Source organism: Cydia pomonella, chromosome 9 (assembly GCF_033807575.1).
Source record: "Cydia pomonella isolate Wapato2018A chromosome 9, ilCydPomo1, whole genome shotgun sequence".
Classification (NCBI taxonomy): Eukaryota; Metazoa; Arthropoda; class Insecta; order Lepidoptera; family Tortricidae; genus Cydia; species Cydia pomonella.
The window spans coordinates 15,994,120-16,014,203 of NC_084711.1; the positions used below are offsets into that span (position 1 = coordinate 15,994,120).

The 20,084-nt window shown below is 39.7% G+C and overlaps 2 protein-coding genes across 2 annotated transcripts in view; one reads left to right on the plus strand and one right to left on the minus strand.

Annotated features, from left to right (window-relative positions):
* LOC133521484 (uncharacterized) overlaps positions 1 to 14,604 on the plus strand; it is a 33,832-nt gene extending 19,228 nt beyond the window's left edge. The window contains 8 exon segments of the mRNA XM_061856474.1: positions 112 to 294; positions 1,061 to 1,236; positions 2,030 to 2,233; positions 4,938 to 5,159; positions 8,364 to 8,564; positions 9,315 to 10,377; positions 10,379 to 10,500; positions 14,361 to 14,604. Of these exon segments, the coding sequence (XP_061712458.1) occupies positions 112 to 294; positions 1,061 to 1,236; positions 2,030 to 2,233; positions 4,938 to 5,159; positions 8,364 to 8,564; positions 9,315 to 10,377; positions 10,379 to 10,500; positions 14,361 to 14,421 (2,232 nt within the window). The 3' untranslated portion in view covers positions 14,422 to 14,604.
* Positions 14,605 to 17,030: 2,426 nt separating this feature from the next.
* Positions 17,031 to 19,599, minus strand: LOC133521505 (uncharacterized). The gene is made up of 2 exons (XM_061856509.1): positions 19,457 to 19,599; positions 17,031 to 17,647 (listed from the first exon to the last, which is right to left on the minus strand). The coding sequence occupies exon 2, from the start codon at positions 17,641 to 17,643 to the stop codon at positions 17,419 to 17,421; it is 225 nt and encodes a 74-aa protein (XP_061712493.1). The 5' UTR covers positions 17,644 to 17,647; positions 19,457 to 19,599; the 3' UTR covers positions 17,031 to 17,418.
* Between the last annotated feature and the right edge of the window lie 485 nt (positions 19,600 to 20,084).

Sequence of the window (20,084 nt, forward strand, 5' to 3'; positions counted from 1 at the left end):
TATCCAAAAAAGACCGACCTTAAAATATTCCTAACCAAACAAGTCTTCAAACCGTACCTAGACTAATCGTAAATAAAATAGTAATTTTTAAGCTGCATTCTATTTCCTCAGGTGCGGCTAGCAAAAGATCGCAAGAAGGGGGATAAGATAGTCAGCGACAGCCAAGAGCGAGCCTACTGGAGAGTGGCGCGGCCACCACCGGGACAACCGAGCGTACAGGAAACCTGCCCCGTGCCTGTCCGCTCGAGGGTACCCAAGGCCAAGAAGCGAACCATCCCGCAAATCACCAGGGAGGTGCGTCTCTTTTACACAGTCATGTAGAACAATAAGATAGAGTGAGAGCCAGGAGTTAGCCTACTGGAGAGTGGCGCGGCCATCGCTGGAACAGCCGAGCGTGCAGAAAGCCTGCCCCATGCCTGTCCGTTCGAGGGTACCCAAGGCCAATAAGCGAACCATTCAGCAAATCACCAGGGAGGTGCGTCTCTTTCAGTCATAAGGAGTAGTATAGAGTGACACTTGACAGCCAGGAGCAAGGATACTGGAGAGTAACGTGACCACGAGTAGGTACTCAGCGGTAGCCTTAGCATTTCTTCTTTATTCTGAAATAATATGTTACGTGGCTCCCAAACTCCAAAGGCAAAGAAATCAATGACTGTCTTATCATATATTCTGAACCCTTGACTGACCTCAACATACGTCACCTCTTCTACGATAGTTATGTTAGAGTAAAAAATCTCTGTCAATGTGTTTCAGGACGATTTTTTTGGCACTTTACCTGTGTCTTTATAACTTTAGGAACTGTCAACTAAAAAATAATAATAGCTAGAGATAATTTTACAAGGCAGGCAATTTCTACATGCTGCAATATTTTTGTATTGATCTTACTTCCATGTTTTTTACACTTGACTGTTATTTGTTGAACAATTACTTACTTGAATGAATATTCTTAATTCACTATGCACGAGTCGAAAAGTAGATTAGTGTATATTTTATTCCATAACCTCCCTTCACTCTCTTCTTGTGCCATCTAATAACCTATATTTCTGGTTTCTCCTTCTAGATCGAACATCTAAAGGCGAGCCTGGACCGTACGCGAGTGAAGACGTCTATTGCCCTTGAGGCCCTTATGGCGTACTCGGAGACGTTCACTCCCTACGATCCCTGGCTCACGCCGCCGCAGCCCTCCAACCCTTGGATCAGCGACGACACGTTGTATTGGCAAATCAACAGTCCCTTGTGAGTGACACACTCAGTTTTCGCCAGGAACGGATTAGGCCAATATAAAAAAAAAACCTCTTCCTTTAAGTCTCTAGGTAGGCGACGAAACCCCTTGTGTGACTCGGGGTACATAAGCAATTGTCTATATTGCATTTGAATCGGATAATCTGACCCTGGCTTTCGAAACCTTTTAAAACTGATTCAGCTAGTTCTATCTGTGAGCAATTTTACTTTCAACTAGCTGAAAAGGTTTTAAAGTCATTAAAGCTCTGAAATTAGAATCTATTAGATGCACCCTCCTTTACTTTGCCTTCTTATTGTTTAAATGACATAATCGCACAATAGCATAACCTAATTTAATTCCATAACGAATTTCACTTGTTTCTACCATAAAAACGCAAGTTTCACAGCTGTCGCTGAGTAACCGGGATCGCTTAGTCTCATAGCTTTGCTTAACCACGTTGAACCAGATTTTATAGCTTGGCTTTGGCTTTGACTTTATTGAATAAGCACCCTTTGGTGCCCATGGATATCATATGATGTCGGCAGAATGATATATTTATATGCCTGATTCCGAATATATACCCAGGTATACAATATACATGTCTGGTTACCGGAAATCATATTCTCTTATAGGGAAACATTCCTTAATGTTATTCTAAATAATGCTAATATGATTGTTCAAGCAAGCAAGCAAGTTCGGCCTGGCCAGCCACATTACGGCTCATGCTAGACAACGTCCATAATGTTTATTTAGGGTTGCCGTCATCGAAAACGACGACGATTATATATAATATGATTGTTCCCTCAGAGTGGAAGTGCCAAGTGAAAAGCGCGTGCAACGGTGGGCGATAAGCATCGACGAGCTAGTATCGGATCCCACGGGGCTGCAGGAGTTCACCAGTTTCCTGCGCAAGGAGTACTCGCACGAGAACATCCGGTTCTGGCTGGCTGTGATGGATCTGAGGAGGAGTAGTGTCAAGCAAATATCGAAGAAGCTTGAGGAGATTTACGAGTAAGTGTTCTGGTTTTATGAAGTGAAAGTACGGGTACAAAGTTAAAAGTGCGCTTAGAAATAAATAATGAGTATCTACTACCTAATTAGTGTCTGATCCTACAAAGGTGTAGGATTTCAAGCATCAACAAGCTCCTGCGAAAGGAAAACCCACTTTAAGCCTTAAGGCTTGTGAACTTCTAACAATCAATTTTGTCAATTACTGAACATCATTCTCTAAACCACAATACCATTATGATTGAATTGGATGTCAGTCGACCTTTATCGTTTCTGTACAGGAAATGAAGAGCTACATTAAAATTTCATGTTTAGATAATTATTTGTGAGTCTATAAGACCTCTCTAAAAGTAGGGTAACGGCGGCTATTAACGCGGGTATCAAAATCGACGTCTAACACCGCGGTGTTTACAAATACGCATTTTGCAAGCAAACAGATCTATCCCCTAAGAAATAAAGCATACACAAAACAAGCTCATTCATTGGTCTATCGTGCCCATTAGTGTGCATTTGTGTGAGTGTAACAAAAAACTCGCGATTCGTCAGTTTGTGCGACGGCGGCGCAAGAACCGGTTGTTCCATACAGACGCGTGACACCACAGGTAAGTGCACTCCAATCTTACTTAGTGTTTTACGTAATAGTTATGGCAAATAAACTAGTGCAATGCCTTTTAAGAGGTTGTGTATTGTTTTCTACACGATTTTGAATTACTTTTAACTTAGTTTTTGACCCGGAAATACGTTTAAAATTGAAAATAAAATACAACGGTGATAGGCGCCAATTACTTCTGTGGTAAGTAATTCCGTGGTATGCCACGGTAATAGAAAAAGTGGTAGTTTTGTTATTTACTCTTTAGTTTTGGTACAAATTATCAATTTTATAATTTCTTTTATTTATTCCAATCTTGATCTATTCACGCTATTAAAGAGCTATTTCCGTGGTATGGAAAGTATTTAACTAACCCTTAATGTTTAACACAAACTTCAGCACCGATTTCCTTGTTTCTATGGGAACCCTTAATCTGTCAACTTTTTTTTATTTTGAGTTAAAACCTAAAATTTACTTGCCAGTTATGTGATTTTGTCTTTACAAGAAGCTTGTAATATACGTGTTTGATTTGATTTGAAAAACCATCTCTGTTTTATTATTTTTATGAGTCGGAATTAGGTTTAATTAAACTCCAAATTAAGCCTATTACCGATGGTATGATCAGATTACTCTCGGTAATAGAATGTATAGAAATCTATTACCGACCCAGAGAAATATCAAATGGGTCGGTAATAGGCTCTTAAAGAGTTATCTATTACCGAGTGACTATTTGGTATTGTATTGAAATATCGCATTTAGGGTACCGCAAGTACAGATTTCGTTGATAAAATTTAGACTTCAGTTATCATTATCAGATTTAAATTCTTCTGTTTTCTGATTCAGTTATTACTCTGACAAGGAAGGGTACCCAACTGCTGGACATTTCCGATTAGATTTTTTTTTATATAATTTTATTTATACAGTAGTCCAAAATCTCAGACATGATTGTTTAGCTATAAGAATCAGCAATAAGAAAAGTACTGTGATTTGTTAATTATAAACGGGTAAATTATAACACATAATATGTGAGAGAATTTATTTAACTTAATTACCTTATCAAAAATATTAGAATTAAAAATTTTCATGTTTTTATATATATAGTCGAAATTTTATAAGGTGGACGTTTACCATTTCACTGTGGTAAACTTTCACTCAGGTGGTAAACGTCCAGTTTATAAAATTTCGACTATAATTTACGCTGTGCCTTATGAGTAAATGTTACTTACTTGTTTTTTTATTGCAGCTAATTATGTCAGTAAGACAAATTCTTATCAATCTTTATAGCATTTAAAAATTACTTTATTTAATAACAGGCAGGCCTATTTGTCATATACGTCCTTAGTAAAACTTTACTAATAGTAATTTTTGTTGTCTTACATGTAAAACATTCAACTTATAACTTGTTATACAGGTACTCGTGGGTACTTGGTAAGTTAACTATTTAATAGTATTTGATTGTGCCAAAGTGTAATTATAATCTCTTCGAATATATCTCTTATTTTTAAACATACTCCTATAGTTTTATTTTTTATTTTTGTGTCATTATTAAAGTTAATGACACAAAAATAATATACAGAACCCACGTCGTTATTATTGTTTTAACCCTCGGTATTAGGTTTCGAATTTTGAGTTTGATTTCTATTAACGAGTGCAGAAAAATCATGCCAATTGTACCCTCGGTAATGAAAGCTCAATTCGCGATAATAGAATCACAGCCTGTCCCTTGCCACGGTAATAGAAGATTTGGTCATTTTGGCTTCAAAAAATATTTTAATACATATAATAACCCAAAATGAATCCAAAAACGTGTGAAACGGAAAGTTCATTAAATGCTCTGATGAAAAAAAAATATTCCTGGCTGTTAGACAGCATTGATACCCTTAATTTTTGGATCTCTTTTGAAAAGTTCCTTAACTACCACGGTAATAGGTGCCTTTACCCTAATTAAGGATAGAAGCTAAATTGTTATATTTCAAAAACAAATTTTGACCAATTTTTATAAGACTTCGATTTTCAGAGATGACGGAGTCGAAGGAATTTTCTATTAAGAACACTAAATGATTTTGACGTTGCTCTTTCAATTGGCTCAGATCATATTCGAACACTGTTTATCCACAGAGAATTCCTAAAGCCCGGCGCGCCGTGTGAGATTAACATTGACGGTGCAACCATGGACCGCGTAGTTGAAGACATGCGGACCGGCTCGCGGTATGCGTTGGACCACGCCGCCGACCACGTGTACTCGTTACTGCTGAAGAAGGACTGTTATCCGCGGTTCGTGCGCTCCGACCACTTCCGGAGGCTGCTAGAGGAGGGCAAGAATGTGCATCAGAAGAAGAAGTAAGTGTACAGTAGCCTACAACAATAGAGGCTCGCTTGCACTACAATGGACCTCGTAGTCGAAGACATGCGGACCATCTCGCGGTACGCGTTGGACCATCACGCCGCCGACCACGTGTACTGGCTGCTACTGAAGAAGGACTGTTATCCGCAGTTCGTGCGCTCCGACCACTTCCGGAGGCTGCTGGAGGAGGGCAAGAATGTACATCAGAAGAAGTAAGTGTACAGTGGCCTACAACAATAGAGGCTCGCTCGCGCGAACATGGACCGCGTAGTTGAAGACATGTGGACCGGCTCGCGATACGCGTTGGACCACGCAACCGACCACGTGTACTCGCTGCTACTGAAGAAGAACTGTTATCCGCGGCTCGTGTGCTCCGACTACTTCCCCAGGCTGCCGGAGGAGGGCAAGAATGCGCATCAGACGAAGTAAGTATAAAATAGCTTATAATACTAAACAGTGGCTCTTAGTTCACTTTCGGTCGCCAGGTACCTGTGTACCTCAAATAACCCACCAATTCTTTTGACTATCGAATGAAGGAACAAACGATTATAGAAAGAATTAACTATTGCGCTGATAGACAGAGTTTGGGCGGGTACATATCTAAGGATACGGTTACGATAAGGTTACTCGGTGTTACTAGATAAGTCAAAATTGACTACTGATACTAACTGCATTGCAACGAAATTATTATTATTTATTTTATTTTTTATTTATTTTATTCTTTGAAAATTGATGTTTTTTGGCATATTATTAACCGGGCAGCTAAAATATTAAACGGAAACTTTCATTGGCCATATAATAATATAATTTGGCTGTGTATTATTCTTTTAGCGCCAAATATAAGCATCATATTACTAAAAGAAACCGGCAGATAATTCAAGCCACAAAAAAAAAAATAAGGAACTTGAAATGATAGTCTGACGTTTAAAATAATAAATTGGCACTTAATATTGTAAAGCATGTGTTTTTAATATTTGTTGGCATATAGTTGTTAACAACGAAATAATCATATTGAGCACATGGTTTCAGGTAATATTAAAATTACGGAAGTAGCTAAATATAATGAATATTGGTTATTATTTATACTATAACATCGTTTGTTTATGAAAACACTAAGAACGCAAACATATTTGTGCGTAAAGGTGTTCCCACCTTGGTGTTACAGATTATACAGATTGCCACACAACACATACGTTTTTTTTTAACTTTATCTATTTCAATAAGGTTAAAATGTATAGGTACATTTTATGAACTCGACTGTACCTAGTCTATCAAACGGACTTAAAACTGTTGCAGCCGGCCTACTAGTAGCCTAACAAGATTATATAAAAGTGATGTTTGTAGTGACTTTAACATTCCGTTATTATTTTATGAACATTATATTAACCACGACCATAGAGAAATAAGTAAGTAAGCATAAAATGATACTCCATACAAAGATAAAATAGTACATTACTAGTGCTATAAAGTAGCCCCATATGTACTGTAAAACCTATTTACAAGAATCTTTTACCGAGCTTTGCGAACACTTATCTAAGTATAATTTTTATAATAATATTAATTTCAATTATTTTTATTATTTTAGCAAATATTATAGTTGTAGTATACTCACTTATCTAAATGTTATGTTTTAAGCAAGTTTTAAACTTATTAGCAAAACGTTTTACCATACCTCCCATACAACTTAATATTATTAAGTACGAAAACTCATGTATGTTGTGAGCACTCTATTGCTTACTTATTTCTCTTTGCCGCGACATAATCAAACACAAGACAAAACCCCTTTTCATACAAACGTTGTCCTCAGTTTCCTCTCTGGATTTACGGACATTATTGAAAGTATTGTGACACAATTTGTTGTACATCAACCACAGCTATGCCCCTACGTTTGATTTTTTGAGTGTTTGAGTTAGAAGCATTTAAAAAATTGTATGAAATCGGTTTTTGACTCCTAGTTTTTACAAGAATCAAAAAATAAAATCTAACATAAGGGCATAGCTATGGTGAATATAAATCAAATGACATAAAAATATTTTACATAATGTCAATATTCAAAGAGGAAAATGGGGACCATATTTGTATGGAGAAGCGGCCGTCTCCTGTCCTCTTAAGTTTTCTACCCTTAGGTTCAACGTTTATACGATCACAATGACTTTTTAAGACTTTTACATATAAAAATGACAGCTTAAGTAATGATTATCGATATACAAATTTTTAAAGTGCATTTAGCTTAATTTGTTTAGTCGCCAAACTATTAATTTTAGTACGGTTTTTCTCATTTTTTAGCTACCGAAATTTGATTTCTTAGTTGACCGGTTAAATACGTGCCTTTTAGGGTTCCGTAGCCAAATGGCATAAAACGGAACCCTTATAGTTTCGCCATGTCCGTCTGTCTGTCTGTCTGTCTGTCTGTCTGTCTGTCTGTCTGTCTGTCTGTCCGAGGCTTTGCTCCGTGGTCGTTAGTGCTAGAAAGCTGAAATTTGGCATGGATATATAAATCAATAAAGCCGACAAAGTCGTACAATAAAATTTAAAAATTTAATTTTTTTAGGGTATCTCCCCTACACGTAAAGTGGGGGTGAAATTTTTTTTCGCTTCAACCCTAGAGTGTGGGGTATCGTTGGAAAGGTCTTTCAAAACTAATAGGGGTTTTCAAGAAACATTTTTTGATAAAGTGAATATATTCGGAGATAATCGCTTCGAAAGAAAAAAAAAATGTGTCCCCCCCCCCCCCCCTCTAACTTTTGAACCATAGGTCCAAAAAATATGAAAAAAATCGTGGAAGTAGAGCTTAAGAAAGACATTAAATGAAAACTATAGCAGACATGATCAGTTTAGCTGTTTTTGAGTTATCGCAAAAAGTTTTCCCTTCATAGTAAAAAGACTTACTTTAATTAGGTACTGATTATGAAAATTTGCCTATTTGTTTAACTCGGGTGAAAGGTACCGTTTCATCCCTTGGTTAACAATTTACTATACTTTAAGCTCCAGTTTAGCTTATTGTGACGGAAGAGTAACTACGGAACCCTACACTGAGCGTGGGCCGACATGCTCTTGGCCGGTTTTTTTTTGTGAATGAAATTGACACTAAGATACGAGTATAACGCGAGCAAATGTTTATTTACAGTCTGTTTTAATAGCAACAATACATATTTGGATTAAGAAGGAATTTAAACACTTAAAGCGTATCTCCGTTCCAGATTCTTCAACTTTGGCGGCGGTCAAGTAAAGAAGAAGCCGGGCAGCACGGCGACCGGTGGACTGTCGCGGCGGCGCGGCTCCGACCGCTCCCTGTCGGGCTCTGCGCATGAGCTGGCGGTCTGCGCCGCGCAGCCGCCGCGACTGGCGGAGCCACCGCCGCATTCACACTCGCAGTCCAACCTGGCCGACATCCCCTTCAGGTTAGATCAGTAAAGCCGGGCAGGCCCGGACTGCTCTCTGTCGGACATCACGCACGAACTAGTGGTGAGCGCCACGCAGCCGCCGCGCCAGGCTGAGCCGCTGCCGCATTCGCACTCGCAGTCCAACCTGGCCGACATCCCCTTCAGGTTAGATCAGTAAACAAGCCAGACAGCATGCCCTGGACCATTCACTGTCGGACTCCATGCACGAACTAACCATGTGCGCCAGAAGTTCCGCGCCTGGCTGAGCAGCCGAGTCCAACCTGGCCGATATCCCCTTAAGGTTAGATCAGTAAACAAGCCAGACAGCATGCCCTGAACCATTCACTGTCGGACTCCATGCATGAACTAACCATGTGCGCCGGAAATTCCGAGCCTATCTAGCCGGCATCCCATTTAGATTAGATCAGTAAACAAACCAGACAGCACGGCCGGGACCGCTCGCTGTCGGGCTCGGCGTACGAGCTGGCGGGTGTGCGCCGCACCTCTGGGAGTCTCGGAGATTAGACTTATACTCCACGTTTATAATGTTAGATTAAAATAGCTTTTAAGCTCGGTACACGAGTTGGTGAGGTGTGCGGCAAAACGTATGTTCTAGAGTAATTTCGAAAAATTATTCGCTTCTTATTTTTGATATCTGGTATGGGTATACAGCTCTCAGCGAACCTACACCGGCCAGGAATGCACTAATTAATTAGAATTAGGGGCTCAGCTCCCTTTACGGACATTCTAACTTGATCGTTTTTGTAGGGATCCAATGGACGATGACAGATCGGACGTGGCGCCGTGGGAGACATCAAGTCGAGAGAGCTCATCTTACAGTGGCGCGCGACGTCGACAGGACTCCGCCGCCGACTCTGGCAGCTCCTCGTCCGACGTCAGCGCCGCCGTGTGCGGCGAGCGCGCGCGCCGCCTGCCGCAGCAGAGCACGCTGGACGGCGGGCTACGTGGCGCGCCGCCGCCCCTGCGCCGCCTGTCCGCCGTCGAGCCGCGCCACCTCGCGCCGCTCGCCTCCCCGCCACGCCCGCGCCCCGCGCCCGCCGCCGCGCCCGCGCTGCCTCCGCACCCCACGCCTACCATCAGCGTCAGCTCCGCGCCCGACGACGACTCCGCCTGCGAGCCCCCTGACTCGCCCGACGAGCCGCGCTCGCTCGCCGTCTCCGACGAGCCCTCGTCCGTATTCGCTTCGGCCGACGCCACACCCACCGAGCCGGCACGCACCACCCTGCGCGCTCTCGAGGACACGCCCGAACTCGACCCATCGACGATCGAGGAGACAGGTCCGGCCTCGAAAACTGGCAGCAAAATCGGCGATCTTCCAGAGAGCGTTCCCGGGAGCGATGATGCCGAGTCGTCGCCGGTGCGAGCGCCCGCGGCCGTGCCCGCCGCGGTGCCGCTCGCGTCAGCCGGCCCCAGCCCGGCGCCGGACAGTCCCGCGCCGATCACCCCGGCCGGTCCCGCGGCGGTTGTGCCGAGCAGCACTGCGGCGGTGGCGCCGGCCGCCCCGGCGTGCGCCGCGACGCTCGCGGCCCCTGAGCCCGTCGCGCCGCCCCCCGTGGCCGTACCGCCGCCCGCCCCCGCGCCGGAACCGGCGGGCTGGGCGGCTCCCCCGGCAGCTCGCCCACCGGAAGCCGCAAGCGCCCAGGGCGCGGAGGCGCCGAGCTCGTCCCCCGCGCGGCCACCGGCGACGCCGGTGGCGCCACTAGCAGTAGGGGAGGACATCGGGGTCGACGACGACCACGTAGACAAAGTGCCTTCGGCGCCCCCGCAGGTCCCGACGGACCTCGCGGCGGCGGCCGAGTCGGACGCGACGAAAAAAAATTGCTCACAAAGACGAACTGTCGTCGGTTTCGAAATCTAATATTGTTAAGCGTGATAATAAGAACGACCTCGGTGATCGTAAACAGCGGAACGACATTTGTCCCTGGGAGGACGAGTAAGTACCGCCGTAGCCCGCACGCCTCCCGCCGCTAGCCCGATGTTTTGTCCGTCACTAAACGATTGATTCTGCATGACAATATAAAAACAAACATTCCTAAACACGCTTAACTCCTAGAGTATTGAGTGCAACAACAGCCTATTAGAGAAATAAACTTTTTTTTATATGGGTTGCGATAATTTAGTTACTTTTTGTTATGTTATGTGTGTATATAAAGTTTAGTATTGCGTACGTATTTGGCGTAATTATATGAGTTGAATATTGCCATTTTGTTGTTTCTTTATCCTTGTGTAAGTAGACTGTTTGCACGTTTTGTTTTGAAATGCCTGTACCCTGCTCGTGTACCCATATATACAACATAATATATATAAATATAATTTTCCGAATTGTTGAAAGACCTTGAATGTACATGCAACTACAAAGAGTAATTATGATTAGTAATTATAAATATTGACAGTTTAGAAATCTACCTAGGTGTAAAGTAACAATTCATACTAATCTACAAAATTTAGGTAAAAAACACAAAAACCTAAGAGTATAATTTATTACAAACAGTATTACAAATGGACAGTAACCTATAATTTATTACATAATTATAACTGCCCTTTCTTTGAACAAACGCAGGTACTTATCGACCTAATTACATACCTGCATAATTATTGAATAACGAGCTCGGTAACATTCCCAATACAAGCAAACATTGACGAATATTACTTTTTCCTTATGTTGAAGTATCTTATTATTATTTGAAGGTTTTCCCTAACCAATAACCTTGTTTTACCATATTAAATATTCTTTGGGTTTAAATTAAATTTTCCCAACGTTTGTGGAAATTTTCTGGATAAGGAGAGCCGCAACAATATATTCGCGTGTGTGCCCCGCATACTTAAGTCGTCCACACAGTTAACTGACCATTTGTAAAATCAGGGTCAAAAGTAACAGATCAGACCACGCGCAAAAGTATCTACCATTCACTGATAGCTTAGAAATGATACTGAAAACTTTCATATACCATGGTCATGACCCGATTCCATTTGAGACTGCACAAAAAGAACCATAATGTTCATCTATTGTTTACCAAATTGCTTAGCGAGCTCAGCTCTTTAAATTGGCACGTGGCGGTACGACCGACAGTGAAGTAAATCCGGCCTAAGAGCTATTATTGATACTTGATACTAGGTAAAGCCTGACAACAGTTTATTTAACCCTGAGATAGTGTCGCTGCAATAAGCTTACGTATGGCAATAATGTGCGTACGTCATGTATAGTCGGGGTAGTGGGCATTGGCTTTATACTCGTATAATGTCAAAACAATGCTTACAGAGAATTCGGTTCTTTCAATTTACCTATTCGTCAAAATCTGATTCTAAATATTCAATATTAATATATTCTTCGTTTTCTGACTCTGACGAATTCTGATTTTCATCAGATGTTGTGTCGCTTTCAAGACCACCAACTTCGATTATAAAGCGTTCAGTCTCCAATTCGACTATAGGACCTTTATTCCTATAATCGTCTTCAATTTTTTTAACATGGTCACAGCAATTGCTCCAATTTTCTTGAGTTACTTCCTATACGATAATAATTTATTAAAAATTTGAATCATTAATGATATAGATTATAGACTGAATTCAAAATAATTTACATAATTTAACTAAATTCTCAACATTAAAATAAGTTTTATACCTGAAAACTATCTTCGACAAGCTTTAGAAAAGCCTTATTATATATCGATAGACACATTTTTAGTTGCCACTTTAGCTTTTACAATGCCCCAAATCAGCTCAATACGATTTAAATCACAGTGATATGGCGGTAATCTTATCACTGTGTCCGTATGTGGAGAGAATCGTGTCTATTTCATATATTGGTTCAGGTTTGTGACGTCTCAAAATCTCCACCAATCTAGCTTTGGATGCTTTTTGTGGAAATTAAATTTTCGAACGCAGCCACTCTGAAATGACATGCTTTCTGTCGCCAGATGTTGGTGGTTTTTTAATTCGAAAGGAATGGTATCGGGCATTATCCATAACTATACATGTGGGTTCACTTAGATTGGGAATTAATTTCTGCGTAACCCATTTCTTAAAATGATTTTTATTTATCGAATCATGGTAATCTGCTGTTTTTGCCTTTATCATTATATACCAGAAGTGCATTAGGAACAAATCCGGATGGTCCACCGGCATGAACAATAATATGTCGTTTCCCTGTTGAAACGGCTTTCGATACTCCAGGTTCATTTTCGCTCTGCCAACATTTGGCGTGGTTCAGAGAAGTATGAATGTAGGTCTCGTCCAAATAAACTATAGGCATATTTTTTTCCCTTACTTCTTGTATTTGATCCAAACAACTTTCACGCCAAACCACAATATCAAAACGCTCCATCAATATTGAACGTTGGTTTCTGCATTTTTTACGAGTATATTTGAATCCCATACTGCAGAGTACTTACTCTCTGCTGCCTGTAAATCCAATGTCTTTTTTCAAAGCAGTGAGCAGAGTTTTGATACTCGGTACTTGTTTTCGCACGGCATAAAATTCATGAATTTTATGCCTTATGGCACATTTATCGAAGTCATCTATTTGAATTCTCTTTTTGTGTGGGGCTTTGTTTTGTACAGGTGGCAAAGTCAAGACCGTCTTTTTTTTACCGTCGATCTACATAAACCTTAAATGAAATATTAAAGTTTAAACCAAACTACTAACCAGTTCAATACAACCGCACTATAAAAGGTCAATACCGGTCATGTCAACAACCAACTTTAAAACATTGTTTATTGGAATGCTATGTAATCCTTCGTCTTTTTTTAAGCTGTAAGTATTTGATTGCATTCACTACAATTTTTTTTGCATCTTTGGAAATTTTTATTGGCATTTTTGTAATAAAGCCGTTTATATTTGAATATATTCGTAGATATTTTCTGTTTGTTTACATCGGTGACATTGGATGACATCCAAAGTTCGTTGTCAAAGAGTACTTGTTGCCAGTAAAAGAAATTACAATTAGTACCATTGAAAATCCGCAAAATGGCGAGGGTCAAATAAACTGTTGTCAGGCTTTAATAATGTAAATTTCGTCATTTCGTCACTGATACGCGGTTTAATCGTGGAATTTTTCCAGGGTCAAAACATAAATTATATAGTTTAGGTACGTGTATTCAGAAGAATAGTCAGATGACAACTCATTTTAAAATATCGTTTATCAGACTGACAGTCAAATAAAAAGCGCTGGTGGCCTAGCGGTAAGAGCGTGGGACTTGCAATCCGGAGGTCGCGGGTTCGAACACCGGCTCGTACCAATGAGTTTTTCGGAACTTATGTACGAAATATCATTTGATATTTACCAGTCGCTTTTCGGTGAAGGAAAACATCGTGAGGAAACCGGACTAATCCCAACAAGGCCTAGTTTATCCTCTGGGTTGGAAGGTCAGATGGCAGTCGCTTTCGTAAAGACTAGTGCCTACGCCAAATCTTGGGATTAGTTGTCAAGCGGACCCCAGCCTCCTATGAGCCGTGGCAAAATGCCGGGACAACGCGAGGAAGAAGAAGACTGACAGTCAAATAATAACTGAGAAGGACCAAGACTAGACATTGATGTATAAAACCACGCCAAAAACAGGTTTAGCCGGGTATCATTTGTTATCACTAACTTTATTGTTCAACACTAATGATGGTCTTAAGTGGAATCGGGCCGTGATGAGAATTCCAGGCCGGCATCGGCAGATACTTTTTGGAACGTTGTTTCATCCGTTAGTATTGAAGTTGACCTGCACCTTATTTCAACGAGATAAGGTCGACGAATGATCAGTTAAGTGTGCTCCTGTTAGTACTAAACCAAGCTTCTTCTTTTTCAGGAACTCGTGTGAGAGTGATGCTCCATTTGTTAAAACGTATGCAACGCTCGGTTACTTATAACTTTTAATTTGTGTAGGAAAATATCAAGAATATTTTAAAATTGTCAGGGTTCATTATAGAAGATTGAAATAATATAAATTTAATTTTTTATCTTAGATCCTATGTTCTAATTATCACAGATTAGATCATTATTATGTAATTATATGAATATTTTAAAGTAAATGATCGTTAATTATTAGAAAATTAATTGTTTCATTGAAACCTCCACCTGTAGATAGTCACAAGTAGCAAAACATCGCTTAGAAGCATAAGAAACGATAGAAAACATAAATACCTAGTTTATTCGTTGGATACAATTAAGTACCTTAACCTCATATATAGTAAACCTAATATAAGTGCATAGTCGTAGAGTTAAAACAAGCTAAGTCTGCAGCGACCGATAAAATTAAAAACTAATAAAAAGTAGTTTTTGAAAGTTGATTTCACCATTAACCGATTGTGAAAAACATTTAAATCAAAGAGGACGTTCATAAGATTAGTTAGGCATATGCATATTAGGTAGGTGTGGTAAATTTTCTGTTTATAACCTTGGTCTAAATTATTATTATGTTTTTCTACCCGTCCACTGTAATGGTCGCATTAAGATTTTGTATACCAAACTATTATTGCGTACTTTTCATGTATGGGCTCCTCAACACACAACTCAACTATAATATTTATTTCGATACGCTGTTGTCAACTATAAAAAAAATTGACCAATCACATGCCGTCGCGCTCCCATAAAATAGTATTTTATGCAACCGTTGTTTAAGAGAGGTCAAAAAAGGCGAGTGGCGTGAGTAACAATTAGAGGCGAAGTTGAAAATTGTTAATACAGACGCCACGAGTATTTTTTTACTCAGTTAAACACCGTTGCATACAATACTTTGTCTACGACCAAGCACTTACATTGAAAAAAAATTGTAAAATTTCTTCAGGCGTAGACACTGTTTTTGTTTTCATCCATTTTAACTTGAAAGACTCACTGTTTTTAACACAAAACTTTTATTTATTATTAAGCTTTTATTCGACAGCCACAATAACCACATTCAAGAAGTAGCAAAGAATGAAGGGTACGGGCGGGAAAATGAATAAATGAAATTAAAAAAATTGTCTATGGTTCACTTATTTGTCAGAGATGACATTTAAAATAAGGTTGGCAACAATGTATTTCATACAATATTTTTTAAGTGGTCATTACACGAAGTATCGAAAAGTGCCAAAAAGATACTGTGTGTATGCAAAAATGCGTTTTTGGGGAATAGACTAAAGACTTGTCTTGACAATTATAAGGTATGTGTGCACGACCCTTTAAATGACAAATAAACTTTTATTTACGGGAGTAGAAAAAATACATAAACAGACGGGACAGGCGGACGGGCGGTGCTTGGGGTCGCGCGTTTACGTTTTAGTTTTTGAGCTACTAAGATACTAATTTTCGTTAATTATTTAGGTATTATAGCAAAAACAGTATTTTAGATGACTCGTAGAAAAAGTATTGTATAAAATAGTGATAAACTTTTCAGTCGAGTACCATGTTTAGGCAACGAAGCTTGCCGGGTTGCCTATATTGTATAAAATACTATTTCTTTATAGTGCAAGTGCTAAAATGTCTCATTCCACTTACCTCTCATTAACATGTCTTCGTGACAGCTTAGAAACATTGCCATATACATATTTTTAAGTAATAGTGAAATGATTACGCGGTAGAATTAGCTTTATTGGTCTAACTCTATTAAACTTCACATTTTAAGCATAGTAGAGAAATACTCCACCTGCGGCCTGTTGGGCTTATGTATGTGGTAGCCCGCCAGGTGATCCTGTGAGACAGGCCTATTTCAACAATACAATGTGATAATCCTCGTAATCTAACATGGATCTGACATTATTTCAATATGAGATGGTTCCAATCTCGTAAAGGAGACCTAAAACGCTCAAAAGAAGACCTGCTGAATTGCGCATTATTCAGCCAAAAACGTCTCTTTTGACGCTGACGGATCAGTATCAGATCAGCACGCATAGCCAACATGCCAAGCGTTAACGCTGAGTAGCGTAGGATAGTCGTCTTTCTTTATCACTCTTCCACATTAGTGCGACAGTGACGGTTGCGTTTCGCTACGGAGCGTTAACTATTGGCACGTTGGCTACGCGGGCAGTATCATATTGGAATGACATCTATATAATAACTAAAAATCACAGACATATCAGTACCTATCATATTGAAGTTAGATTTAATAAATAAACCTCGAATTGGCTTGTTAGATACATAAGCTTTAAGGCAAACCCGTCTTTGTGACTCTCATAAAAAATAAATATAGATCCTGAAGAAAGGCCAGGTCAAGAGGATCAAAGCGACCCTTAACCGCGAGCGTGTATGAGGAATGTTATGAAAGTGAATGAAGCGAAACAGAGGTATGTCAGGATCGTAGCAAGTGGAAATCCGTGGTCTCTGCCTTCCCCTCCGGGAAATGGGCACGATTATATGTATGTTTGTATGAATGTATATAGAGATCTACATAGTAGCTTACTTAAGTAAAAAAGTATGGATTAGGAAAAAAATCGTAAGTCTTGAATTCACAAGCTAAATTAATTAGGGAAAATCATGTCATTTTTAAATAAATCAATCAACATTTTTAAATAAGAAAATGTATTTCAAAGTAATAGGAACGCACACACGACAAGTAATTAATACATACTAGATGTAACATATAAAACTTATCTATAATACTGTAACAAAGATTGTCCAATCTTCAATAGCTAAACTTAAACAGTATTCAGTAGCTAAAAATAAATTAAGATTAGAGACCTAAACCTAGCTATGAATTCTCTTTCATATTATTTGACACGATGAGTATTGATACAATGGCAAATAAAATGTATAATAGATATTGTACATAGGCATACAATAATCCATACATTTCATTTCCCCCAATAACAATAGCAGTTCCGATAATCCCACGTATTTATCGTATCAGTAAATTTATTGGTTGTGTGAAATCGCGCGATATAACAACCAAATTACCAGACTTCTCGGCAGACTCCGTCCGCATCCATCTTGTAGCCTTCCGGGCAGTTGTCAGGCACTTGAATCATATTCCTCATGGCGATCTTGGGCGTGGTCTCCTGAGGAGCCTCCTCAACGGTGTTGCTGTCTCCCGCACCAGACTTGGCAGCCACCTCTGCCGCCTTGGCTTTCACGTCCTCCACTTCGTCGGGAAATACGACGCGGTCGTTGGCAGCCATTGTTCTGAAACACAAATTAAATAATTACACGATCATCATCAAGAAAATTTAGGTAAGTAAATTTTAGTACTTAACAATTTTACGTTCAGTAGCCCCTGCAGCTCAGCCCGCGTAGCCAACATGCCAATCGTTGATGCGCCGTAGCGTACCGTAGTCATCTCTCTCTATCACTCTTCCGTATTAGTGCGACAGTGACAGTTGCGTTTCGTTAACGACTAGCATTAAGTATTCAAAGGACTTTGAATGCTTCTACAGTTTAATATTGCAGGGGTTTACTCGACTCGTCAGAGTAAGATGGTATTATAATGTGGCCACAATCATATGAGATTCTGAATCGAATCGAATAGACCCCTGCAATCCTAAATTGTAAACGCATTTTGTTATACTTGTTAAGCATTGTTGTGGAGGGTAGAATAAGTTTTCTGCCAACAAACTGCAGTTTGGCAGATAAGTAAGCATAACTGGTGTAACTCCTCTCTTTTTATAATTGAATTAAAAAAAAAAACTTCAGAGTTCGGAGAATAATCGACTAAAAAAAACGGAAAAACATTGTCTGTTATCTATCCTTACGTGACTCATAGAGAAAGATCGCGAAATAAATTTTCGTTCTGTAGCAAATAAGTAGTCTGTGGGTTGAAGGTTAGCCAAAATAGAATGATGCAGCAAAAAGCTCTTATGTCACGACAAACGAAGGTCACAAAACATTGTTACGGTTATTCACTTGCAATAGGTAAGTATATAAATAGATACAATGATGTCATGTCGAGGTGTCAATAAGTAGGAGATTTCCATGCCATTATTTACTTTACCTACATAAATTTTCCCTTCAATTCAGAGACAAATCAGACAAACTAGAGTTGGGGGCCTATTTCCGTATCGTTCGATACAAACTAACATGCGAGATTTGTCAAAATTGTATGCAGTTTATATTTCATGTTGAACAAAGGCATCTGGACTGATATTGGAATAGAGAGATGTTCGAAATTTGAATGTCATTAACAAATCGATTTTGATGTAGCAATGAAGCAATTACGACATTTACACAGATAAGATATTTGTTGTAACAAAACAGTTTATCTTAATGTTGGCCATTATTTACGGATTTTAAAGGCATCATAGAAGGTTTATGATAGTGTGTAGATAAACCAATCAACAGGATAAGCATACAAACACATTTCAATGTTTATTTAAATGATTCGTAGGTCAGTATTATAAACAAGAGCACTGTCATCTGGAATTTCTATAAGTACAAAGTAACCCGTACAGCTTGAGGAAGAGGTACCTATTTTCGAGAAAATAGCTTATTGGCACTGTATCTGTGCCCTTATTACTTTTGAATTCATCCAATGAAAGGTAGGCACTTTAAGGCACTATTAGTCAACCCTTTTTATAAATCGAAAGTAGAAGTAAGAAATCAAATCAAAAATGAATGCATAACAGCATATATTTAAGAAGGTTACCTCGTCAGATGACAACAAAAACTATTTACTACCACAAGTTCATCAGAGCTATATTGGTACGGTAGTAAATACCAAAACAGAGTTGTATTTTGTTTAATTATGTTTTTACAATGTGTACGTTTTGGTTGTCACCTGACATCAGTACCCCTAGTGTAAATATTTTCGACAGCGAAACGTTACGTACGCGTTTGCGTTAAGTGTCATTTTGTATGAGATTTTTGACTTTCCAAAACGTCCCGCTTGGCGCGCTGTTCAAAAACCTATACAAAATGAGACTTAACGCAAACGCGTACGTCACGTTTCGCTATCGACTAAATTTACACTATGGGCACAGAATTATTTTCAGTACTTACATCAAATAGAAGTAAATTACAGTGAAATCTTGCACAACACAACCGCCCGTTGCGTCTTGCTGGGATGAATGGTGTCCGGTCGGTTCGCCCTCTAGTTAAATACTTATCGACTGTTTAGAGACTTATCGGGCCGATGTGCGAATCAACGGAGTGAGTCACACCAAATATCATGCACTATTTAGAGATACACATATAAAATTATCAATATAGCTGAGATAGGTATGTCAATTTGGTTTTACGTACGTCATACTTATTTTTATAAACTTTTGGGCAGTACCTATATCTTTTAGCTTCCCACGGGCCTAATACTATTACAAATTACCTACAATGAAATTTAAATAATTATTAAATGAAACACACCTACATTTTCTTGTATGGTGAACTGCTAAAGGAAGGATCCAGGAAGGAAAGGAAGGAGAGGAAGGAGGACCTCCTCACCCTTGCATTGGTTTCCTCGTCATCACTGAGGGTCTTGGCCACTGCAAGGGAACAGCTTCTCTTTCTCAATTTGCCGCCATCTCTTTCTGTCTATCGCCGAATCTAGAGCACGCACCGTGGAGCGTTACATAAAGGGCTGTGCGAATTTGGTCTATTCACCTCATTGGGCTCCTGCATCTCGGCTTATCGC